General features: G+C 42.8%; 1 protein-coding gene and 1 long non-coding RNA gene across 2 annotated transcripts in view; both read right to left on the bottom strand.

Annotated features, from left to right (window-relative positions):
* The window catches only part of Zeb1 (zinc finger E-box binding homeobox 1), a 173,186-nt gene extending 149,730 nt beyond the window's left edge, over nucleotides 1–23,456 (bottom strand). The window contains exon 1 of the mRNA XM_059263734.1: nucleotides 23,350–23,456. Within this exon, the coding sequence (XP_059119717.1) occupies nucleotides 23,350–23,407 (58 nt within the window). The 5' untranslated portion in view covers nucleotides 23,408–23,456. The remainder of the gene's footprint in view (nucleotides 1–23,349) is intronic.
* Nucleotides 19,364–22,379, bottom strand: LOC131911556 (uncharacterized). The gene is made up of 3 exons (XR_009379395.1): nucleotides 21,106–22,379; nucleotides 20,874–20,973; nucleotides 19,364–20,460 (listed from the first exon to the last, which is right to left on the bottom strand). It is a non-coding gene; the product is annotated as an uncharacterized LOC131911556 (long non-coding RNA).
* Nucleotides 23,457–26,960: the final 3,504 nt, after the last annotated feature.

Here is a 26,960-nt window from a genome sequence, read left to right as displayed (position 1 = left end):
AAAGAAGCTACTTTTCTACTCTGATATATCATTGTGCTCTTCAGTAAGTGCTCTGTTCACCTTTCCAAGACAGAATTAGACCATCGAGGCGCAAATTTTGCTTCAATAAGAAAAAAATAAATTAGACTCTCAAGTTTCACTCAAGTATTTATTGTTTGTTAAAAGAAACACTAGGGACTGGTGACATGGCTAGCAGGTGAAGGGGCTTACCACAAAAGCCTGACAACCCAAGTTTGATCCCTAGAGCCTTCGTGAAGGTGAAGGAGAGAATCACCTCCCCAGAGTTGTTTGTTGGCCTCTACATGTGTGCCATGATCTGCACACACCCACACAAACACATCATACACACTAATAATAAAGGTTAAAGTAACTAAAAGAAACATTATTCCCAATGCCATTATGTGTCATTCAAACTGCTAAGGCATCTGCTAACGTGCCTTGTGAAGGAACTGTGTTTCCCTCAGGCTTCTGCGTGCTCAAGGTTTCTGCACATCACCTTTCAGACTTAAGTTACTACTCTGTAACTAGAGTTCTGAAAATCAAGTATTTACTAGAAATAATCTGTGAGTAGCTGGAATACCCAGCTCAGTGAGAAATTTCTTCTTCTGTCTGTAGAGACGGCAGCATTTGCACACAGACACTGATAGTGCTTTTCTTCTGACGTGATGGTGAGTGCAGTGCACACACGTACTGCAGGGACTCTTCTGTCACACAGTCCTCCACAGTGATTGTCCCTCTGCTAACCAACCAAATGCAGTTAGGAAGTGGCAGCTTCTGCTTCTGAGGCAGACCACATAATGTTCTGGGCCTCTCTATAAGGCGAATCGTACTAGATGAATTTTACCGTTCTTTCCCACTTAAGAATCCATAATTCACTTCTCTCTCTCTCTTAAACCTTCCTCAAAGGTACCACGTCCGAGTAAAAGAATGTCTATTTGTGCACAGATCTGCATTTGGGAAGCCTTCAAACTTCTCCAGTACTGTCAAACTCTGGGAACGTAGAAGACAGGATTCCCTTTTTAGCAAAATATCCCCATGAATGAATGAGCTGTCTCTGCTAATGGATTTCTTTTAGTCGCCTTCCTTTCTGACCACTGCTACCTAATGCTTCGATGGGCAGATTCCCCATGGTCCTCCTTAGAGAATAGGAGCCTCATGGAGCTGCCTGGCTTGCTTTGGTCTTAATACTGTTAGTAAGAAGTTAGAGCTTCTGGAAAGTAGTTATTCCTTGAAGTCACACCAGAGCACCAAAATCTCTATTCACCATATATTTAAAATATGCAACAATTCTAGAGAAGAAAAACAATTCTAGGTCACCCAAATCCATTCTTGTCACAAAAGCAATTCTGAAAGGTAAAATTGTTTTCATCTTAAATAGCTTTAAAAGAACTTATTGTATAATATAACCCTCCCAATCTGTTTTCATCTCTCAAAATGTATAGACTTTACTCTTCAACTAAATGTAGTTCCTAATGTATGGAGTGATATAAGAGCCCTGAAAATGAGACACTAAATGACAAAAATGCAGAAATCATTGGGGGAAATGGCTATGAACATCTGGATAACATCTACTTAAGGCTGACCTTTGCTCCAACCCCTCACCTCTCACTGCCCCAACCCCTCACCTCTCACTGTCCCAACCCCTCACCTCACACCGCCCCAACCCCTCACCTCACACTGCCCCAACCCCTCACCTCACACTGCCCCAACCCCTCACCTCTCACTGCCCTAACCCCTCACCTCACACTGTCCTAACCCCTCACCTCTCACTGCTCCAACCCCTCACCTCTCACTGTCCTAACCCCTCACCTCTCACTGTCCTAACCCCTCACCTCACACTGCCCCAACCCCTCACCTCTCACTGCCCCAACCCCTCACCTCTCACTGCCCCAACCCCTCACCTCACACTGCTCCAACCCCTCACCTCACACTGCTCCAACCCCTCACCTCACCTCACACTGTCCCAACCCCTCACCTCACACTGCTCCAACCCCTCACCTCACCTCACACTGCTCCAACACCTCACCTCACACTGCTCCAACCCTTCACCTCACATTGCTCCAACACCTCACCTCACACTGCTCCAACATCTCACCTCTCACCGTCCCAACCCCTCACCTCACACCGCCCCAACCCCTCACCTCACACCGCCCCAACCCCTCACCTCACACTGCCCCAACCCCTCACCTCACACCGTCCTAACCCCTCACCTCACACCGCCCCAACCCCTCACCTCTCACTGCCCCAACCCCTCACCTCTCACTGCCCCAACCCTTCACCTCACACTGCTCCAACCCCTCACCTCACACTGTCCCAACCCCTCACCTCACACTGCTCCAACCCCTCACCTCACCTCACACTGCTCCAACACCTCACCTCACCTCACACTGCTCCAACACCTCACCTCACCTCACACTGCTCCAAACCTTCACCTCACATTGCTCCAACACCTCACCTCACACTGCTCCAACATCTCACCTCACACTGCTCCAACACCTCACCTCACCTCACACTGCTCCAACCCCTCACCTCACACTGCTCCAACCCCTCACCTCACACTGCTCCAACCCCTCACCTCACACTGTCCCAACATCTCACTTCACACTGTCCTAACACCTCACCTCTCATAGCTCCAACCCCTCACTTAATTCTTGAATCACAGCAAATTCTTCTGGTAGAAACTAGCAGATCTTATCTACAAAAATCTTTAAATATTTTGGCCTGTGGGTTTTTTTTAAATCAGAACTATTGGATGCCATCTCTATTTAATGCTTCTCATTAATTTAAATTAATATTCACTAAATATATTTTAAGAAAGAGTCTTCATTATGGGAGTAAATAACCATTTTCTGAGTGGACCTAAGGCCTACTTCACAGGGTAAAACCCATACCTGGCACTGTTAACAAGGCCAAGAACCTGCAGCTCGACAGACAGGTCACAGGCCCTAGGGAAGAACTGAATACTATTTTTCTGCTAAGTGGACATGTAGTATGAAACCAATTCTTAGTGACTTGTTGCTACACCTAGAGACGAGTGCATCTCTCAACTCTCATCAGGGAGGCCTTCTCTTTGCAGTAAGTGGTAATTAATATAGAGGTTCAATTGTTCAATGTAGAGAGTAAGAGACTGGAATGCTCAGCCCTATATGGTACCTATCCCACCCCTCCGCACAAGTCTCAGGGATCTTGGGGAAAGATGTGTTGGAACGACTCTAAGAACCAGGTGTGGGGATAGAACTTCAAGAGAATGGTGCTTTCTGGACACAACATGGCAGCTGCACACACGGAATCACAGCAACTGTGACAGCATGCAAAAGACCTGTTTCAGCTCAAGGAGACAGAATCCCAGTGGTCAGAGCATAAAATCCCACACTAAAAAAAATCAAGAGATTACTGGCATTTGAGAACTGCCAGGAGAGGGAGAGTTGCGTTTGTTTAGTGGTGTAAGAACCACAGTCACTCCCAAGAGCAGCTGGGCAACACAGATTGGACTTACGAGGTTAAAAAAGAGAGAGAGAAGAAAAGGTGGAAAGAGAATACTCAAAGTTGGGTGGGTGAATATGATCAAAATATATTGTATAGAATTCTCAAAGGAATTTTAAAACAAAATTATTTCACTTAAAAATTAAACTGTTAATTTAGCAAAATAAGAAAACATGAAGTCATTCAGGTTTTATTCTACAATTCCAGTGTAGCAGAAAGCCCCAGGCCACACTTCAGGGAGAGGAAGCAAAGGTGTTTGCAATCAAGCTTAGAGAACTTCTCAGGCCCAGCCGACAGGTCAGCGAGCAACAATGACAGCCAGTCCCTTGTTTGTCACGCTGTCACCTAAAACTGCCTACTTTTTATCCAACCACAGCCAGCAAAGACATCAGCAACTTCTATACAGAAAGGCAAGTAAGTCTCAGAACATCCCTGGTTTTCTAACAAAGTATCAGAAAACAAACTAGAAACTCTAAAAAAAGTAACTTGTGAATTATTCATCTTCATTCCTATAAATACCAAATATTACTTATTTAAATATATTTAAATATTTTAAGTACATTATACTTGAGTGTGCAAACTGTTAAAGTTACCAAGTGAATACAGAAACATAAGAATCTCTGTAGTACATATGTACATATGAGCAGAGGAACGTACGCACGCGGCTTACACCAATGAGGTCTAACCTGGTTTCCCGGTAAAGAAAGAGCGCACTGTTACACACAGAGCACCCATGGCCATCATACACCCTGCAGTTAGTGACCAAGGGAGCTTATATCTGCAGGGACCTGTTGGGCCTCCGGTGGTGCTGCTTAGAGAGTACGAGGACAAGGCAGAAAGTCCACTGACACTGGGTTTGCCTTCTCCCGTGGGAGAACTGCTAAGTGGGTTGAAGGAGTGGCCTTCAACAACCTCTATGAAACAGAAATTGATGAAAGTTGGGATTACACCAAGCTGATCCTAGTTCTGTGCTCTACCTCAAGGAACACTCAGCAAAAACATCCAATCTTACACCTGGTTTACAAAGAACACAACGGGAAGATGAAGTTATACTCGGGCAGTCATGGTTCCTGTGTCAATCACTTGGCAGTAATTCAGCTGGTGCCCACCATGGTTTAAAGATGAAGAGCAGAGCCAAGAAACTGGTGAGTCTCCTCTGAAAAGCCCCTTGAGAGGCTCCCCAAACCCTTATCACACAGACATATATTATGACAATGAATCTTGAAGAAACTATTGACAGGACGATAGAGTGTGGAAAAGGACAACACAGAAGTGTACAATCATTAAATTAAAAACTCTGTAAGCCCAAGGCTGTTCTTTAAATCGATGTGATAAATTATTAAAATCTTAAGTTTAACACATTTTTGTGGAATTACTGGGTTTTTATATTTCTATGAGGGGAAAGAGCATACAAACTGCAATGCTACCAAAATACATGGAGAGAAATCAAAGCTTTAAGTAAAAATAATCATATTGAAGAATCTTTGGACACAGATTTGATTAAGTCTTTGAAACTTTTCTGAAAATGATCACCTTAAAATACTAAGTATAGCTTAGTATAACATGAATTTTACTTTTTCATTATGTTACTATATAAAGTAGAAAGAAACTCTCAAGAGCTTCAAATACAAAGTATCCAAAAAGAAACTCGCATAAGACAGAGGCAGGGTCAGCAAGGGTTCCAGGAACAAATGATTGTCCAGGGGCAGGTGCTAATGGTATGAAGAACAAAGGCAGTGTCCACCCTTGAGAAACGGACCTGGCAGCTGTCAATCATAGGGTGAGACACACTGCCACACACAAAGATCCTGCCCTATTACTGCATGAGAGAGAGAGGGGGGGGGATCGGTTTAGGGTTGTTTTTGTGTGAGTGAGACATAATATTCAAAATTAATATTTATGGTTGGCTTATCAGGTGAATTTATAAACTCTGAATACTTTTTAAACTATTACAGCAATTTTATTTATAAATGAGAATAAGTAACATCAAACTCAGTTTATTTCAGTCTTTTAGCAAGCCAGATCTAACTAACATCAACCTATTTTCAAGTTAGAATTTACAGAAAGAAAATGAGACCTATATTTTATGCTCCACTGTTCCTTATCTACACATCTGCAACTCAGTACATTCCTGAGGCCTGGACCATGATGTTCTTCTCTATCAAATTTCAACTCTATCCTTAGGCGTTTCCAGTGTCTACAAAGATGCCTCTAGAGCACCTATAATAATGGTTGTCTTTCTCTTCTCCCAAGATCTGACTTCTGTCATCACTTCAAACAGTCTTACTTCAAAAAAGTAGAAAGCCAAATATTTTATTTTCCCCTTCTGCCTTCATGTCCATGTGACGCAACAGGGAGTTCCAGTTCGAACCCTACAGCTTGGGGTCCTTTCCTAGCTGAACAGTTGTGAGGTCTCTTCACCTCTCCCTGCCCAATTCCCACAACTACACAGAGAGTAGCACGGATACTTCACAGCTGCTCACTGACTGGTCTCTGAGCTTGTCCTGCACCAGGCACAGAAACACAAAAGAAGACAGAACCCACCTTTCCATTCTCATGCGTTCTGAACTCTTCAACTAGGTTGGCTGTGTGGATTAAACAGTTAATGTGTGTGCAGAATAAGGCACAGCACACAACATGCAGCACCTGGCTGATCTTACCTAAAGTACTCCAACTTCCACACCTTAAGTCCCTAAACTCAAATGTACTGTCGGTCTGCTGAAACCTCAGCTCAGGCTACAGTACCCTCCTCTTCCTCACAGGTCTAACACATCCCATGGAAAGTGTTGTGGCTTCCCAATCGTAGCGGGGTTGGCAGTGACCACACTTGGCCATTCTGGTCAGTTCTTTTTCTGTCTCTGTTACAGAGATTCTTTGTATTATCTACCTGGTCCTAATATGCCCCTTTGAGATCCTATTTTCTACCCTCCTTTTCTCTTTAAAATACATATGCTCCCTGTGTGAGCTCATGGTTTCCACTCTTTTACCAACTGATGAGTTCTTACACTTGAACTCCCAGCCTGGGACACCCATTTCCATCCTGCACAGCAGTAAGCTGGTGGGCTAGACCTCTGTTTCCTATCTGGAAACTCACTATCACCTCAAACACGACTTCCTCATCTCTTCCTAAACTGATGCTTATTTGTGTCTTTGGTTGGTACCATCCATCAATCCCCTCAAATAAATGCTGGAGGTGGCCCTGACCTATGAAACAGGGGTAAAAGTATCTTACACCGAAGGTTAAAGGAGTTAATATGCTGAAAGTGCTTCTAACAATGCCTGATGGTAAAAGGTAACTGGATAAGCAAAACCTCAAAGAAACAGCAGATACTGAAAATGTGACTGCCACAACACAGAAAAAATAAAGAGACATCATACGTGCTTTACATTAAAAAAATATAACAAGGTAAGGTAATATCTTTTTAAACTTCATAAAATGTGGTTAATAAAAAGACGTAAGGCAGAAATTATTTAAATTTAGTTTAGAAAAATATAAAAGAATTAAAAATTCCTGTATTACTTAAAATAAATGAAAACATCTTGGGGTACCTTACAATTAGAGATAGAAATTATGATCTATTAAATACAAAGTCAGAATTAACTAAAGATAATCAAATGAAATGGATCTAACAAGATGCTCACAATTCCTTCCTTTAAGTAGTGATCAGTTACATTAACGGATGTCCTTACAACCAATTCTGAAATTCTAGAATAAACCTAACTTCGTTGCCATGGGTTGTTTTCTGTTTTGTTTTGTTTTGTTTTTGTTTTTGTTTTTCAAGACAGGGTTTCTCTGTGTAGCTTTGTGCCTTTCCTGGATCTCGAACTCTCAGAGATCCACCTGCCTCTGCCTCCCGAGTGCTGGGATTAAAGGCGTGTGCCACCACTGCCCGGCGGGTTGTTTTCTTATACACTGATGGGTCAAGTACAGCAATATTCATGCACTTCTGTATTTATGTCTAGGTTAAGGTTATTCCTCAATTTTCATTTCTCACACTTTTATTCCAGATTCATAAAATAAGTTAGGAACTATTTGTCTCTTTCTCCAAAGGATGGACTGATCCCACAGGATGAGACTCAGTGTACACTGGATGTTTTGCAGAACTTATTAGTAAAACTGTCTAGAGTTGGTATTTCTTTTTGTGAGAAGATTTTTCTCATGTGGTTTAAGTCTTCAATTTTCTACTATTTCCCCCAAACCTGTCCTTTTGACCTAGACATTCAGTCATATCAGTCTACATTAATATATTAAGGATCAGTGGTTGCTCTGTCCTGAAACATCCAGAGTTACATCCCCATCTTCATCCCAGATCCTGCTAACTTTTTTGCTTTGATTAATCTTGCTAGCATTCTGTCAGTTTTGATAGGTTTTACAATCAATCTACTACTTTAGCTGCACTGTTTCACTCTCTGAATGAACCTACAAATTCACAGAAAGTGATGCTTTGGCTATCCCCAAGTTCCAATAGTACTTTCCTGGTAAGAGATATTTTCTAATTTTCCTTATGTTTCTTTGAATCACAAGCTATTCAAAAGCAAGCCTATTAATTTTTATGACACTTGTATCTAAATTAATGATATTACAAGCACAAAATATTGAATCCTAGAATTTTATGAAACTTGTTGTATTTGACCATGATTAAATATTCGTTGTATACTCAAAGAGAATGTTTTGGTTATGGGTACAGTGTTCCACACCTGCCCATTACATTAGGTTTCTTCTTCTTGATTTTTCTCTGCTCTTCCAATACCTACTAAGAAATTATTTCAAACAACCCACAATGATAATGGATTTGCTTATTTCTTTTGTGGTTCTTTTCTTTTTCTTTTCTCTCTCTCTCTCTCCCTCCTTTTTGCTTACTAGATTTTAGAGTTATATTAGCTATATATCAATTTAAAATTGAATTGTCCTTGTATAACTTAATGACTCTTGAAATCAATTTTGTCTCAAAGTCAATGTTGATTGGTATAATACAGTCACAGCTTTTGTGTGACGCAGGAACTTTCTAGTGTTTCTTAAAGGAATGTTGCTTGTAGCGAGCATCTAACAGGACTTTGTCACTTTATTCCATACAACAGCTAGCCTCTACTGACTGGGCATTCTGTCAGTGTGTCTGCACTGAGTTCTACTAACTGCATACTATTGATCATGTTTCCTTTCTTCCTCTTCCTCATCTTCTGCTTAGCTTTTTCATACTGGGTATTTATTCTCATCCTATTTTCCCTATTCTCACGTTACATTATTTCTAGGTCTACAGCTAATCAATAATTTTACCCTGATCCCAGGTTTTATCCAGCATTTGTTTACACCCACCTGCATTCACCCCTGTTCTCCCCTCCATCTGTAACTCCTTTCCTTGTCTGAGAATGAGGCAGTAAGAATCTCAGAGGGTAGCAGGGAAGCGTGACCACCATAGTTAAAGCACTGAGGACTTCACTCAGAGACATGTCATTTCCAGGAGCTTGGGGGTGGAAAAAAAAGAACAACCTGAGGGTGAATGTGGTGGTAAACCCTGGAAAGGCCAGCACCCAGTCTCCTTCCACCACGTGCTCAATACATTGCCAAGAGCAGATGTGCCAAGGGCAGCCTCTCTGCCCCTTCCTGACCTAAACTATTTTTGAAGTTGGCACTATAAAACTCCGTCCACACATATTAAGAAAATAGGAGTGAAAGAAGATGATGTTTCCCACTAAAAACGCCAGCCCACTTTAGGAAGGCTGGGTTATCAGGCCCTTCTGAAGCACTCAGTTTCGGTTTCACAGCTACCACACAGGACACACACGGCAAGTTAAACACATGACGAAGTGAAGCAGAAAGGAGCACAGGAAGACAGTGAGGCTAATCAATCCTTCACGCTCAACAAACATACAGTATACAGTATGTAGTCCCACACAGAACACAAAAGCCCTTTAACTGATCTAAAGTGGATCCCATGAAATAGAGAAACAGATACAAACATAAATAACACACTCATCTTTATGTAAGAAGTATTAAACTCAGAGGTCAAGACATGTATTTTCCTAATATACAACCCTTAAGAAGGCACTGGCTTTAATGTGTCTTGCAGAATACAATGCATCTTTAAAAGTTTACTTTGTAACGTTCTTGTTTTTTGAGACAGGCTCACTACCTAGCCCAGCTGACCTTAAATTCATGATCCTCCTGCCTTGCCTCTGAGTGCTGGGATTAAACCCAAGTGCCACCACACCCAGCCTACATTCTTTCGAGCGAATAAAAGAATAACATACAGTCCGAGTTGCAGTATATTGAATATGAAGCACTAATGTAAATTTTTATTTTATTTGGAACTGGAAGATTTTTAAGTGCCTAGCTAATTTAATTCAAATAATAAAACAGCGAGACCATTTACTACCCTCATTTATCACAGGCAATCAGACACTTGACCATGACAATGTAAGAGAACAAGGGCAGGACGGCCATAGCGGTTCATGCCTGTATTCCAGCACCTATGAGGACGAGGCAGAAGATTCCTGGTTTGAACCCAGCCTAGACTACACAGGGAAGTTTCAGGCTAGACTGGACTGCAGCAAAAGCTTTCCATAACACAGATAAAGAAATTAATTAATTAGAAAAAAAGGCAGGAATTGCCTAATTGTAGTTTGTTAAATATGTCAGGATCAATATCAAAGCACAGTGATAGGTTCACAGGGTGGAATTTTATTCAGAGACATTAGTACATTGCATAAATAACTGTTTTAGTTTGCTTTCGGCTGCTGTGCTAACCCACTCTGACCCAAGGCAGCTGGAAGATGAAGGGCCTATGTGGCTTAGAGGTTGTAGAGGTTCATCGTGGAGGAATGCCAAGGCAAGATCTTGCAGGCAGAAACTGAAGCAGAGCTCTGCTATGGAGGGGAGTGCTGCTTACTGGCTTGCTCTCTGTGGTTTGCTCAACCTGTTTTCTTACACAACCTAAGACCACCTGCCCAGGAGGGGCACTGCCCACAGCAGGCTGGACCCTCCCACACCAGTCAGTAATTAAGAAATGCTCTACAGACATGCCCACAGGCCAAACAGGTTCCTTTTTCCTGGATGACTCTAGTTTGCGTGAAGTTGGAAAAGAAACACTAAGCAGCACAATAAACAGGCATGATTTAGTAACCAAGAGTCCAGAGCACTGTGTCTTTGGAAAACCACAGTTCACATCAGTAGAATATCTCATTCAAGAGGTTTGAAAATCATAACATTTGTTTGGACTGTGATTTGTCTTGGGAAGAAAAAAAAAGTGAAAGTATGCAATTTTCCATAAGAACACAGAGCACAAATTCACGGCCAACTGGTGTCTAAGTTTCAGCCACCAACACTGACCTAAGTAAGCGTCTAGCAAACAATCCTGTCAGTGGCATGAGAGTGGCAGGACAGGATCATTTCAAAGCAACAGCCATGTTAATCTGTCAGCATGATCAAGTCAGGAAAAGAGGGTCAGCTTCTACTTTCACAATGTTTTCTACTTTTAATAATGCAAACATATGTTAATACTTACTACATAAAGAAACATTACATGATGAATTACACAAATACAATTCTTTACTTCAAGACCATTGGCAGTTCCACCTCTCTCAAGACCAAATCCAAACTCAACTGTCAATATAAACTCTCTTTCTCACTTGCTCCTACCTCTCTAGCTTCATCCTTAGTTAGCCCTTCTCATCCTACATGACTCAAGCACAAAAGTCTTCCAAGGCCCAGCATGTGGATGTGTCTCATGCAGCTAGCTGCACAGATCATTCCTCTGCATGGAATACCATTATATGTTTCATCACGAGGACAGCCATGCACTTCCTTTAAGACTCATCTCTAAGCTCTGTCCTCTCTGCGTATGGGGTGGGACCAGATACTAAACCAAATTCTTGAGTTTAATTCATGTTTTGTTTCTCCTATACTATAAGCACCTCTGGTTTCTGCCTGGTGCACAGTAATCCACCATATCAATTCCACAGAAAGCAAATGCAGGCTTAAATGAATTATTGTTCAAATTTCATAGCCCAAATAACATCAAATTTAATATTATAACCTAAGACTTCTATCTCCTACTCAATGCTTTCTTTCTATAAATGTACCAATGGATACTAGATCAAAAGTTATTATATAATCATATGTAGAATGTCCAAGATAGACACTGTTAAAGGAAATATAAAAACATGAGACACTCTAGAACAAAACCAAGGTATGTATGTAAGCACTAGCAGATTTTCAAAGAAAATCAGTAACAAAACAAAATGGAAAAGATAGAAATAATAAAATGTGAAGTATACTAGTGATAGCACATCTTTAAGAAAATGAGGGTGTGTGTGTGTGTGTGTGTGTGTGTGTGTGTGTGTGTGTGTGTGTGTACTGGTCAACTTGTCAAGTTTTTTTTTTCTGTAACAAAATGAGGAGCAAGATATATAACCAAGAATCAGTAAGATCAAGTGCTCACGCCAAAGAAAATATGTCCCTCAATGAACTCCAGATGAGGAGCAGGTTGAAACCCTCTGTGTAGAGTTAGAAGGTGTGCAATGTGAAAGGAACAGCGCTAGGCTCATCAAAACTATGCAGGAAACAAGCCAGCAGATCACAATCGAATTCTGCCTACTCACTGGCTCTACTTGGGCAGCGTTCTCTTAAACTGGAGCCTTACAAAATCTTGAGCTCACTATGGCACATACTTGCAATTTCAGAGTTGTGGAGGCAAAGACAGAAGGAATCCTGGAGCTTGCTGGCCAGCCAGCCTAGCTAAATCAGAGATCTGTGTTCAATGAGAGACCCTATCTCAAAACCACAGTGAGGATCAACCAAAGAGGATGCCAGTATTGGCTCTTCACTCCACAGGCATTCATGCACAGACTCCATGTATGCACACACATACTCCATGTATGCACACAAATACACTACACATAAAGAAAACAGAAAAAAAGGGACTGGGGTTTTTTTGTGGGGGGTTGCCTTTTGCAAATTACTGAAGGCAGATTCAGACACTTAAAGATCAAGATCAAAACAGAGTATGGACAAAGATTAATATGAAATGGATCACACACCTAAATGTTAATGCTTTAAACTTCTAAATTATTTAAGAAAATCTTCACTTTGATCAAGGAATAAAGCCCAAAAGAATAAAACCATAAACTGATACCAAAAATTAAAACTTTTATTAAACTTCAAAGATACCATTAAAGATCAAAGGCTACCCCAGAAAAAGTTAAAGTCCTTTAAATACCTATATCTAATAAAGAAACTGAGTCCAGAACATACAAAAGACCTCTTTCAATTCAATTACTGAGAAAAGAAATCTAACTAAAAAGTGAACACATGATTTGAAAAGTATTTAACAAAAGAAAATAAGTGAGGGACACGTCCACGTAGTTTCTTCACATCCCTTTATTCACCAGTAAAGTCCAAGCAAAGAAGCAGAGTGCTGCCACACACCATGACGATAGCCACAATAAAAACACAAGAAAATTTCTGGAAAGTCACGGGGAAGCAGAACTCTGCATGAAGGTGTGGTGGGAGGCACAAAGGTGACAAGCACTTTCCATTCAGGCAGTTTCTTATCAAGTTAGCCATGTGCCTAGTGAACAGCCCAGCCACTCCTTTAAGTAGACAAGAGAAATGTCAGCATACCATCTCATACTACTTGTGTGTGTTTACAGATTTAATTATAGCAAGCCCCACAAATAGTCAAAATTAATAGGTCAACTTTAGGTGAATAGTTACATACATTGTATTCTATTTATATAAAGGATAAACTACTGATGATGTGAATTTCAAGAACACTATGCAAGGCAAAATAAGGAATATAAAATAAAGTAAAGAGTATACACTGCTTGGTTGTAATTCTAGAAACAATAAATCCAATCTCTAATGAGCAAAAACAGACCATTGAGTTCGTGGGGGCCAGAAGTGAGAAGTACTTACTGACTGCCATTTGGCACAAGGGAACTTCTGGGGATGGTAAGAGATACTTCCTATGTAAATTTCAGTAGTGGTTATATAAGCATGTAGGTATACCAGAACTCTCCAAACTGTATGAGACTGTATCTTATTGTATATAATAGCATCTCAATTGTTTATTAAACCATACCTACTGACCCACATATGGTTTTAACTTTTGTCTTAGGATTGTTCTGATCTAAACCATAGAATACAGTAAAATATCTGCGTTTTCAAAATATTCCAAGCCAGATGAATGTATGAAAACCAACAGGCTCCATGCTCAAACTGCTTCCTCAGGCTTTGGTTTTTGACTTATGCAACATAGTAACAGTGACACATTATTTTTGAATTCCATGTCAACATTTACACAAAAATGTTTCAGTGTCTCTCCATATAATGTACCTCAAGAGCTGAGTCCAAGATGATCCTCCTTAAGCTAAAAGACACATCTCAAGCAGAATAAGATGATGCTTCGGGGGCTGGAAAAATGTTTCAGGGGTAAGCATGCTTGCTGAACAAGCCTGAGGTCCTAAGTTTGGATTCCAGCATCTACATGTAAAGGGTGAGGTAAGGCATGTGACTGGGACCCCAGTGCTGTGGAGAGGCAGAGGGCAGGAAGATCTCAGGCTTTCTGGCTGTCAGGTTCAGTGAGAGACCCTGCCTCAAATGAATAATGCAGAGAGCTATAGAGTTTTAAAGACACCTGTTCTACTCACCTGACATTCATGCATGTGCATATGAGCATGCGCGCGCGCACACACACACACACACACACACACACACACACACACACACACACACGAGGGGGGGGCATGAAGCTTCAGCGTAAGTTTTCATTCAGCAGCTTTATATGGAAGCTTTAGACCCATAATGCACTAGTGTATTGCTCCTGCCAGAACTAGCCAACACTCAAAGTCAAAGCCACAGAATCAGTGAGTGCATTTTCTAGCAACATCCTTTCAGATAGTAGTCACATTTGTTAAAAATGGATAAGAAACAGTCAACTGATGCAAGATGTATTTAAAGTGAATACATAACCTTTAAAGTAACATTTACTGAATGCTTAAAACACAATAAATATGCTGCTTCATGACCTTGTTTAACCATTCAAACTCTGAAATTAGCATTCCAGTAGAAAGCTAAGTCATTTGGCCAAGTTAAGATAACTGGTAAATCACAGGATCAGCCCCAGCTATTACCCCTGCTTATTATTGAAAAAGAAACACTGTATCTAGCCAGGCATGGTAGATCACGTCTATAGTCTCAGCACACGGGAGGCAGGAGGATTACACAACTTCAGGGCCAGTCTGGACTTCCATATGAGACTGTCTCCAAACAATAAAAAGCAATCAAACAAAGCAAGCAAAGAAACTAAAGGTCCCATTATGTTCAGAGGTGACCTCCACAGACACAAGAGACCTAAATATGAAAGGTAGAATAATGAAAGTAATAGAAAAGTTTCTATGAAAGTATTCTCAATCTACATATCAGAAAAGATTTCATACTACCCACCAAGTCAAAACTTTGATAGATGTGAGTTAAGATTAAAATTAAGGATTTCAGTACCATCTTCAAAATCAGCAGATGATCGACGACGACATATTTGGAATATCAACAAGAAACACAAGTAAGACAGGCAAAGGCAAACCCAATTTTCTAGCCAAGGATATGCAGAAATGACCAACTCCCTAGTAAAATAAAACCACCTTGGCATCCTATTTAACAGCTGGCAAAATAGCAAAACTGGGGCTAGAGAGATGGGTCAGTGGTTAAGAGCACTGGCTGTTCTTCTAGAGGACCTGGGGACCCAGTACCCACATGGCTGCTTATAACTGTCTATTACCCTAGTCCCGGGGAACCTGATGGACCCACAGGCACCAGGCACATAAATGGTGCCCAGGCACACAGATAGGCAAAATACTTTGATACATAAAATGAGAAATTTTTAATGAAAAAGTGTAAAATGCTGGATAGTGTACAATACTATACTCTGGAAAAACTCTGAAATAAGACGTAGTTATACATTGTTGCTGAGGGTGAAGATTGGTTTTGCCGTTCTCAAAACAATGTGGCAGAATTTAGTCACTATCCCCAGAGAAACTTTTCCTCAGGCCTTCCAGACACACAGGAAGATGTGTATGATGGGATTGCTTGGATCTAAGAGTTGGAGGTGAAGTGGGGATCCACCACTGGAGGACTTCCTAACCAGTTAGTGCGGTGTTATATACAAATGAAGTAACTACAGTTAGAAGTAACCATAAAGCACCTAAGATTGGCACAGGAAAGATACCGTGACTGGAGTAGAAAACAACATCATCCAAATGAGAGAATTCCTCTGAATAAAGCTACGCTGAGGGAAACAGCTAAATCAACAGCTACGTTTGTTAGGTGCATGCATATGCAGTAGAAATCCCTTTGTGCCAAGATGACTGAGCATTCTATAAATACACAAGAAATATTGGCATCTACTTGCTTGTTACAAATTTACAGATGAATATACTTAATAGTCTAATAGCAGGAACATGAACTAGGGCTTAGTCCAAGCTAACTAGAAATCCAAGCATGGCAAAGTCAGTTCATGTTCCTCTGGGCTCACGTTTGTGCTCCTGCTCCAGCCCCTCCCCCTCCTCCTCTCCTTCCCTCCTTCCTAATCTTATCTCCCTTTTTCCTTCCTCTCTCTCACAGGGTCTCACTTTGTATCCCAAGCTAACAGTGTCAAATGCACTATCCTCCTGTCTCAGCCTCCTGAATTACAGGATTACAGGCATGAACCACACTAGTATCATTTTCTCTTTTAAAAATGCTTTTGATGATTCTCCCAAATCCTTCCATCTCTAAACATACTGCTTTATTGTCTTAAATGTTATTCATATAAAATGATTTTCCTTTTTCCCACTTCCTTTGTTCATTCACATTAAAAACAAAAACAAAAAAACCAAACCCTCAAAGGTATATGGAGAGATTCAATTTAGAATAGTGAGCTAGCAACTGATCAGTACTAGCCAAGCAGTGGGCACTGTGGGACGATCTTGGAGCATATGCCAATGTTAAGGAGGGATTAGTAAAATATAGTCCTGTGCCACATAAAGATGTGTTCAATGACAAGTTTCATCTCCAATGTTGGTTCCATAAGACTGTACTGTCCAGCGACACAACAGAGTGCTCACTGTGACGGTCGCACAATAAAATCACATAGGTCACATTTCTAAGAATGTACTTATTCAGTGTTGGGGAAGAAAGGAGAAAACATCCAAGAGATGGTGATTTTCACAGTCCATTCTAGAATTCCCCAGACAGCAAGGTTAACTTAAGCCCAGTTCTGACACTTCCTCCATGAAGGATTTTACTCATGCTATCCACACATTATTGCATGTGGCTGGAACTCCACTGCAAAGTACATGCTCAAGTCTCTCTGCAGTTTCCATGTTAGCATCTCAAATATCACTTCATCTGCATCAGTTGTCTGAAAAAATGATTCTGAGTAAGACAATCCTTCATATTAAAAATCAGAATTGGGGGATGGGGTATAGTTCAGTAGTCGAGTGGTTATTCAAGATCTTGTATTCAATCCCAGAAGTTCAAATAAAAGTGTAAAATTTCATTAGAATGATTAATTTTTAAACCAGAAAGCGAATTACACTCTGAATACTATCTAACAATAACAAAAAACCCTACACATTGCGTTCAAAAATTCAAGGGTTCCTGAACAAAGAAATCACATTTATGTTAGTGACCATGAACAGTATCTGAAGGGGTACCCATTTTATTAAAAAAAAGCTAGAATTAGAGTATTTGAAATCACTCAAATGAGGACTGGGAAGATGGTTAATTCAGTAATGTGCTTGTCTATGACAATCTGAGTTTGGATCCCCAACACCCACATAAAAGTCAGGCATACTTGTAATCCCAGCAGTGGAGAGGTGGAGACAGAGGGGCCCTAGGGCTCCCAGGCCAGCCAGACTAATCAACTGGTAAGCCCCAGATTAAGTGAGGGACTTCTCTCAAAAATAAGGTAGAGGGGACTGGAGAGGTGGCTTGGAGGTTCAGAAAACTTGTTAATATAGCAGCTATAATCCTAGCTCCTTAAAGCTGAAGCAGGGGACCACAAGTTTAACGCCATCTGGGACAATGTAATGAACCACTGTCTTTAATTTAAAAACTTTAAAAAGGGTAGAGATGTAATCCAGTGGTAGAGTACTTGCAGAATATGCATGAGGCCCAGGTTCAATCTCCAACACTATAACAAATACATAAATATAAATAAAAATTATGATGTCATCAGAAACCCATTTTCAGGTTAAGAATAGTATAATTCACCTCTATTAAGTTTAAAACTCAGACAGACATGCCTCTCCACACGGGGAATCTTTACATAGTAAACCTGATGTTCTAGGACTGCTGCCTTTGGGGTTGTAGAGACAGCTCAGTGGTTAAGAATGCTCACCACTCTTCCAGAGGACCCACGTTCAGACCAGAACCTGCATCTTGGGGCTCACAACTGCCTGTAACTCCAACTCCAGAAAACTCAATCCCTCTGGCCTCTTCAGGCCCTATACACACATACAAACCTTTACACAGATATGTACAATTTAAAATCAAATAATTCTTTTTTTTTTTAAAAAAAGGATGCTTCCTTTAGAAATGTAATACTAAAACACTGTCACACAAAGGAAACATTATTCCCTCTGATAGTATCTACCCAAAGATCAGATTTACCTGTTATAAAACTTCACATTCCTTCTCAGAAACTACTGCAGTAACAGATATATTTGCTATGTGTTAACCACACCACTCCTCTGAAATCTTAACTACAGTGCACACAAACTTTTATATATAATACACACAATTTATGTCCATAACATGAGTACCTAGTAGTATGTATAACATCTGCCTGTTTTCAAAGGAAAATTTTGAAAGTAATTTTATCCTATACCCCAATGAGGGTGCCTTTCTAATTTAAACTTTCTGAATTTTCTTTCCACGGGCATTTTTATTTTAGCTTGCATCTCTATGAGAATCGACAACAGATTAACAGTCATGCTGCAAAGCATATGAAAGTATTTCAATCCGAAGCGGTATTTCTGTGTTCATGCCACCCTCCAGCCTCTCACTGCACTTCTGCACACTAATGCAGATCTCCCAGCATCTGCAGGTCTCCCTTCTCCTCTCACTGCAACCCAATGCAAGTGCTTAAGAGAAGCTAGCAGTATAATCCCACATGATACTGCATCTGTGTTTACATCTGACTCTAAGCGCATGCTTAGAAGTGATTTATAAAGGAGAAAGAAAAGGGCAAAAAAAATCACTGTGAGAAATATTTTAGAAATATTCCCAATACAGCTTTCTCATATTTCAAAACCGCTAAAATTACACACATAGAGGTGTACATGATTTCAAAAATAATGAAGGCTAGACAAAGAAACAAAACAAAAATAAGAATTATTCCTCATGCTTTTATACAGGGTCATCTAACCAAGCAACTTATGCTTTCAGTTTATATAAGGCACTTCTGATGTTTGGCTTCATGCTAGAATTTCATACATGTGAACTCTGATAAGTTCCTTAATTCATAAAAAAAAGAAATTAATTATACTCATTCATGGAGATCTCAAGAAGTAGGACAGTACCACATTAAAGAAAGACCCGTCAGAAATGAAAAACGGCGTTTACAAACACAATCCATAAGCAGTTCACACAGACTTACCTGACAAGTCAGGTATATCCTATTTAATTCAAGACAAACACTGTGGCTACTGCATTATGGCAGAATCACAAGTGCATTTCTAGAACTACCATTAATGTAAATAGGGAAAGAAATGCTTCTAACTTCTGACCTAAATGCAAGGCTTAAGGATTATACTGACTTAACTGTATTGACACAAAGCAATAACATAACTAAATACTTTAAATTTCATGCAATTATTTATAAGCCAAAGCCAATGCGTCTGGTTTGCTTAAAGTGGTAATTATTTGAATATAACCAATCAATTAACAAATTGTTAAAGCCTAAAAAAAACTTGTATTTATTAATTTATAACTGGTAAACTCAAAGTTAATATGCTGCCAGATTCTTCACTAAAGGTATGCATGGGATGAGAATGAGCCACCATTAAGTGATAAGGAGATTTACAGGACAAAGGATAACATCAAAGTCTACAACCAACAACAGATGACTAGCATCTACTTTAGTCTCCCAACCCATCTACAGTCTTAAGTTTACTCGAGTTATGAGAACTTACTACCCAGTACTGTCACTTAACTGAAATTTCTTTTACCATACCTAACCATGGACATCTTTAACATTTGAAAATGTGTTTTTCAAGACTCCTACTATGAACAACAACAACAACAAAAGGTTTAAAAGTATGGTGATGAATATGCAAAATAAATATACGTAATCACTGCATTTTCTTGCCCAAGTCTAAAACCAAAGTTTTTATAATATAAATATAACTGCTTTAATGTAATACCAGAAAGCTCCAATTTCAAGATTTTGGAGCTTTAATTTGTAAATACATTCACGTGAACACATTCCTCCCTCTTTCTAGTGTCAGTAAACTAGAAGACACTTAGTCTTGTTGGAAGACTCAGAAGGACACAGAAGATTCCCCATCAGCAGAGAGGACCAGCAAGCTTAGGATGCTGCACCAGCAGTCGTTTTGGTTAGCATCCTCTACTGGTGGTTTCTAAAGACAGCAAGAAGAAATGGTGCTAATGATAGAAAGGTATGTGCCTGCTATTCCATCTAAGGTGAATTAGTCAGCATGCAGCCACTGGGAGCAAGAGCTCATTTGTCAAGAATAAAAGGGGGGGGGGAAGGAAAACATCAAACAGAACAGAACTTTGGAAAATAAAAAATATTTCAAAATACAACAAAGCATTAAATTATAAACAGTAAAAATCAATTTCAACAATCCTAATGCCATTCCTTTAGATGGCTAGCATCATTACCGTGATGTCCCCACACAAGGTTCGATGATTTAGGCAAGCCTGCTCAATTGCTACACCCTTGTTAAGTTACAGTTTTTGATGCTGTCATCCGTATTCTAGCAAGGAAATAAAAATGTTTTACTGCTGGCTTAGCTGTAAAATCTAAATACCATACTTCAAAAATGAAAACAAATATAATTTACACATAAATAACATAAAATATCTCTATTACAATCTCCAACTCTATACACCGCTATTTATTCATTTAAATGAATTTTAAGAGTTAACATCTTTCCAGATAATTCTCTCCCCAAACATCTGCAACTTAAATATGACTGTGTTGCTAAGAAATATCAACCAGCACCTATCCCCAGGTTTCACAACACAATGCATATAACTTCATTTTTAATTTGCAAAAATAGCAGGCTGAATCAAACAGCATGGCTGCAACGGTCAGCGATGGATGAAAGCATCAGAGAACAAAAAGAAATACAAAGAGAGAGCCAAAAGTGACGAAAATGGAAGATACCTGTGGTAGCACAGCGCTATCTCACACACCTTTTGTTTTCTCCGAGTAACGAATACTGCAGTCAAGACATTTCAGGCTCAAGAGCCCCAAATCTGTTTTTCTAATATTAAACACAAAGGAAAAACACTGACAGCAAGCGTGGTAAATAAATCCCTCCCCTGAGAAGGAAGGCGGCAAACAGGAGGGGGCTGACATACATGCAGGGGAAAACTAAACACCATCTTTTTTCTACCTGCACAAGTTGCCATTTGCTGCAGCGATCAAGAATCTCCTTCCTGTTGATTTCAAGCACCTTTCGGGATCGCTTTCCACCCTTAAGTCATCTGTTGATATGCCTTATGTGTGTGATATTAATATCTCAGGATCTCTAGGAGAAAAATCCATTCTTTCCTGTTCAGGTAAACATGTTTACAGCAGCTGCACAGACGCTGGGTGGTTCAGACTCACATGTCACACACATGTCGTCAGCAACAAGAAAAGCCCCTTTCTCTGGCAATCAACATTTTAAATAAGGTAAGGGCAGCGAAGAGCCCTTCCTAACCAACTTACCTTTCATAAAGCCACATCAGCGACAGCGGCAACAGCTCAATGTAGAACAGACACTATTTGACGCTAGAAGCAGGAAATTACAATTGCGGTAGCCTGTGCTCAGGTCCTTGCCACCACCAGTCACCTCTCCACAATGACGCTACCCAACACACCTTTCCCTCCGAACGAACAGGCTTCTCTGAAACACAACGTTTATCTGAACAACTGAAAATCATTCATGGCAGCGGGGATTTTAATGTAGGCTCAGATATATTCAAAATGTGTTTACAACCGAGAGGAATCCTCTTTGGAACAGCCTAAAATCTTCCTATCTGCTTCTAGACAGGAAATCCCACACAAAATCTAAAATTGCCAGGAAAGGTTACAAAACCTGGCGTTTGGCATCCCGGAGGGGAGGGAGCAACACAGACCGGGCGGGGGTGGGGCGCGGGGGGCGCGCCAGGGTTGCCACTTAAACAGGATTTCCTAGTTCTCTGGACGCCACATCGATGCCATCAGGGGCGCATTTATTACCCCCCATTCTTAAAAACTCGTCGTTTAACGCCCCGCGGGAGCCCCACGGAGCCACCGGGTGCGAAAGGCACGAGGAATTCCTTATATAGCAGCGGCCGCAGCAGCACAGGGCTGTGGCCGCCCATCACCACACACAGGTACCCGGGCGGGGGCATCCCCCGGCCGCCGCCGCAGGGACTGTCCAGACAATGACCAGGAGCAGACGGCTGTCCGCGCCGCGAGCCTAGAGCACACACTCGCCAAAGAGAGGCACCATCTAGCAACTCCTGCGTCTCTCCACGCTGGGAGAGCCCACGATGCACCCACCGATAACAGGTCGGCGTGTCGCGCTCTCTCCTGGTGCCTGTGGCTTTCCCTCTTTCTTAAAAAACAAAAACAAAAAGACCAACAACAACAAAAAACTCTGCAGCCAGGCCGAGGAGTGTGTTTCCCTGGCACATCCGCGCAAATCAATACCCCCGCGCAGCTGCACCGCGAGCCGCAGCCCCGTGCGCCCGTCGGGCCGCCCGCCCCCTCCCCCACCCGCCCCACTCGCGACCCCGAGCGCCAGCCCAACTCCATTATCTGCCCTCGGCTCGCGCGTCCGGCCCAGGTAACAACTTCCCCAAACCGAAAGAGCCAAAGCCAGGCGCATGCACACAGCCCCGTGCCCGCGGGGACTCGGGCTGCCCGGGCGTCCCGACCTGTCTGTGCTGCTTCCCGGCCGTAAGCAGCAGGCGGCGAGTCCACGCACACGCTCGCCCCACGGCAGCAGCTAGGAGCCGCCCGACCCCGCTCGGCCCCCGACGGGCACCGCACGCGAGGGGTTCCAGCTCCCGGAGCGCCCGGCTAGCGGCGGCCCCGCGCGTCCCCATCCCCGCCCGCCCGCGAGCGCGCGGGGCGCAACTTTACCGCGGGCGCCCGACCCGGCGCGCAGCGCCCGCTCCCGCGCACACGCGCGCACGGCCGACACGCAGCCGACACGCAACCGGCCCGCGGCCGCCCGTCCTCTCCCGCCCGCGCCCGCCCCGCAGCCCGCGCCCGCCCGCCCGCCCGCCGCAAGTTTGTTCCCCGCCGCCGCGGCCTGCGCGGAGGGAGGATCGCGCGCGGGGAGGCGCCGAGGGGCGGCAAGAGTGGAGAAAGTGCGGAAAGAAGCAACAGCCGCTCCACCCGCGGGCGGAAAAGTGGCCGGGCGCGGCGGCGGGATGCGGCGCGGCTAACGGTCCCCGGCGGCCGCGCGAACCGCTAGGCGCAGAGGCAGGTAAGACATAACGGTCCAGGACGGCGGCCGCGGCGGCGGCGGCAGCGGGGCGCACTACTTTACTTTCCCACTCCACTCGGCCCGGCCCCGCCGCCGCCCCCGGCCCGCTCGGCCCCGCGCCCCTCGTCCGGCCGCCCGCTGCCCGCCGCCGCGCCGGGCCCCTCCGCCACTCACCGTTATTGCGCCGCGGGTTCGCCTGCTTTCTGCGCTTACACCTGGGGCCATCCGCCATGATCCTCTCGCTTGTGTCTAAATGCTCGAGTCACCTCCTCCCCCTCCTCCCTCCCTCCCTCCCTCCCCTTCCCCCCCCCACCCGCCGCCTCCACCCCTCCCCCTCCCCACCGCACCTGGTTTACGACACTCGCGGCTTTACGACATCACCTTCCTAACACCTAGCGGCGCTCGCTCTACGGCCGGAACCTTGTTGCTAGGGCCGGGGCGGTTTGCGGCAGCCTCGGACGCTGCGGAGTTTGAATCGGGGAGGCGAGGGAAAAGTTTTGCTCAGGTGTGGTGGGGTGACGGAGGAGGGTGCCGGGACGCTGGGGACGGGGCCGGGAGGCGACAGGGTGGCCTCCTGGGCCAGGTGGAGCTGGCGGCACGGGCCACACCCGCGCCGACCCCGCGCGGACGGGTGCGCACTCCTCGGGTCCCGCGCGCTCCAGCTGTCGGTGCGGCGGCCCCGCGCGTGCGCGCCGGGGACGTGGACGGCGTGGACGCGCCGCGAGCTACCTGGCCAGTTCTGTCTAGACTCACTCCCCTCCCACGGACGCGCGGGTTTCCCCCAGCCTACCCGGACGGGAAGTGACAGCAGTTGGGTTGAACTTCAGCTGGACAGAGAAGGAGGCGAGAAATTCCGCTCTCAGGAAAGCAGCATGAGTAATCCCCCGCACGGTGCCAGGCTCACTTCCTCATCCGCGCACTGGTTCACCTGCTGTCACCTTGCCTACTCCGCCCTGCAGGGTCCCAGGGTGGCCAGGCTCGTGGGCGTTATGACTTGCCCCTGCGGCATAAACAGCTCTAGGGGAGCACGCCTGGAAACCTGTAATCCGGAACTTCGAGAGCGTGAAGCAGGAGGATGGCCGAAAGTTCAAGGCCAGCCTTCACTACGGTGGGACTCTGCCTCAAAATAACTACACTTTCACACATATCTGAGCAGTATAATGACCTCAAGGCTAAAAGCAAAGCTGACTAGTGTTCCCTGAGGCTGATTTTTATCTTAAGTCCTTGACTTTGTACAAGACCCCAAATACTTTGATACTCATCTTCAATAACTGGAATTTAAATTTACCTTTCTCTCCCTGCTTCCCACCCCTTTCAAAGGAGGAATTGTGTGGGACAACTTTATGAGATAAATGACCTAAGCCATCATTTCAGATATGTAGTTACTAAATGTTAGTGTATAAACGAGAGTTGTGGATAGAAGTAACAACTGAAACATGCCTTGGAGTATAAGAAATAATACACTAAAGCAGCACAGTGTGAACACATGAAAGCTGCTTGGTAAGTTTCTGCCTACAGGTTCTGCCATGCCTTAGGTAAGGTATTTTATTGTGTGACTAGTCGTGGTGACATACACCAGTAAGCTTTGCTTGTGGGAGGTGGAGGCAGGAAGGTCACAAGTCCCAGGCTAACTCTGGCTGCATAGTGAGACTCTGCCCCCTCCCCTCAAAAAAAAAAAACAAAAAAACAAAAAAACCCTCCAATCCCCAAATGTTAAAAAGAGTCATTAAATGAAGTAAGTGTACAGCCGAAGTCCAGTAATTAAGCAGTGCTGCCTATAGATGAAAAGCTTCCCACATTTGCAGTGTCTGAAGAATTGGGGGACACATGTTCTTTGCACATCAGCTCTTTAGTCATTGCAAAACTAGACTGTCTCTTGGTCCTTGTACATGTAGGCAGTGCTTCTTTTCCTCGGTACCCTGTTAACTGAAACACGTTTGTGTCAGATGGTGTCCTTGGATTAGTGGCCTTGGATCACCCTATAGCTCAGCCCTTAAGCTTGGGAGCCCTCTGCCTTAGCATTGTGAGTGGCTGGGATCACGAGAATGAGCCATGGCCAGGCCTCAGTTGCTTTCTGAATCAGATCATAAACTTTTGTCTTTTACCAGAAGTTGTCTAGTTTCCACTTGTTACAGTCACCCTTCTTCCAGCCAAAAAGAACATTTTTTTTTTCACTCTACCACCTGTTTTACCTTCCCTTACACTTGGGAGGTGTCACACATCCAGTTCTTTTTCTGGCTTGTAAACCCTTCTGTGTTCTTAGCGGAACAATCAGAGGCCTACACAAACAAACAGAAGATACTTTGTTCCTTCTGGGGTTGCTGATGTAGTATGTGGGGGCAGTTATTAACTATAGGGATGGTAAACCCTTGCTATTTCTGTATCCTCAACACCTAGCAGAGTACCTAACCGCCTAGTCGATGTTTAATAAATATATCTGAAATAAGTTTTGTCTAAGTTTTCTGAATCTGTTCTCATCAATGAAGTAAAGATCGTGTGTTTTACTTTGTCTTAGGAACAGTTGAGGTGAGTGTGTAACACAATAGTTGCCATTCATGCCCATGCTGATCTTGATCTTAATCTCTCCATTATCATTTTCCTTTTCCCCAAATAACTACTTCGGCTCAGTTCTATTTTTAAAACATGCCCAGGAAATACTGGTAAGCCAAATTTAATACAAAGTTTAACTTTTACAAAAGCCTCTGATAACTTACAAATTAAATATTTGACTTCTATTCATAGTTACATAATGTTATGGAAGATATTTAAAATCTGTACTAGAAAGAGACAGAAGTCTCAGAATATAAAGTACTACTTTAAACTTGATTCTTGTCTGATAGTTTAACCAAAAAACAGGGAAAATAGTTTTGGAACCAACTTATTAAGGTTTAGATTAAATCCAGCACTTGGGAGGTAGAAGAAGGAGAATCAGAAGTTCAAGGCTATATGCTGAGTTCCAGGCCAACCTGGGCTACAGGAAACCCAGTCTCAAATTAACGAGTTCAGATAAAAGGGGTAACGAGACTAGTGTGAGTTTAACATGCTTCATAGACGTCTTGTTCACGGTGACTGACACATCACAGAACATGCCTACACTCATGTGTTAGTCGAATGTTAACACTACTTGTAACACTAGGATTATATGTGTCGAGCAAGAAATACTGTAAAAAGTGGATTACTATATTTTCAGAATTTACTGGAAAATGTAAATGGATGGACTATTTTCAATTATAATTTTTTCCTATAAATGTTTCATACTCTTTGCACATACTTCATGAAAGATTCATATATACATTAAGATAGACTGATAAATTACTATTTTGAAGTTTAAATCAGGTGTTCTGAATCAAGGGTACAGCACTTTCCAAGTGCAATTTAAAAGTATGATGGCAATTCTCTAGACCTCATCAAACTTAAATGTCAGGTTTCTCAAGGAAGACGTCTGTGTGAGTGCCAACTCTCCATTCAGTACCTGTTTTCACACTGGACTGTTGAAGTGGTGGGAGTGTACTCATTTAGGTAGGGTTTCTACTGCTATGATGAAACACATGACCAAAAGCAGCTTGGATGATGTCTTAGTTACTGTTCCATTGCTGTGAAGAGATACCATGACCAAGGCAATTTTTATAATAATAAAAAAAAAGCATTTAACTGAGGGCTTGCTTACAGTTTCAGAGGATTAGTCCATGATCATCGTGGTGGGAAGCAGGCAAACATGGTGCTAGAGCAGTAGCTGAAAGCTTTACGTGCTGATTCACAGGCAGCAGACAGAGAGGGTGAGAGAC

This window comes from Peromyscus eremicus, chromosome 5, assembly GCF_949786415.1.
Source record: "Peromyscus eremicus chromosome 5, PerEre_H2_v1, whole genome shotgun sequence".
In the NCBI taxonomy this organism is placed as follows: Eukaryota; Metazoa; Chordata; class Mammalia; order Rodentia; family Cricetidae; genus Peromyscus; species Peromyscus eremicus.
This window is presented reverse-complemented; position numbering and strand designations above follow the sequence as displayed.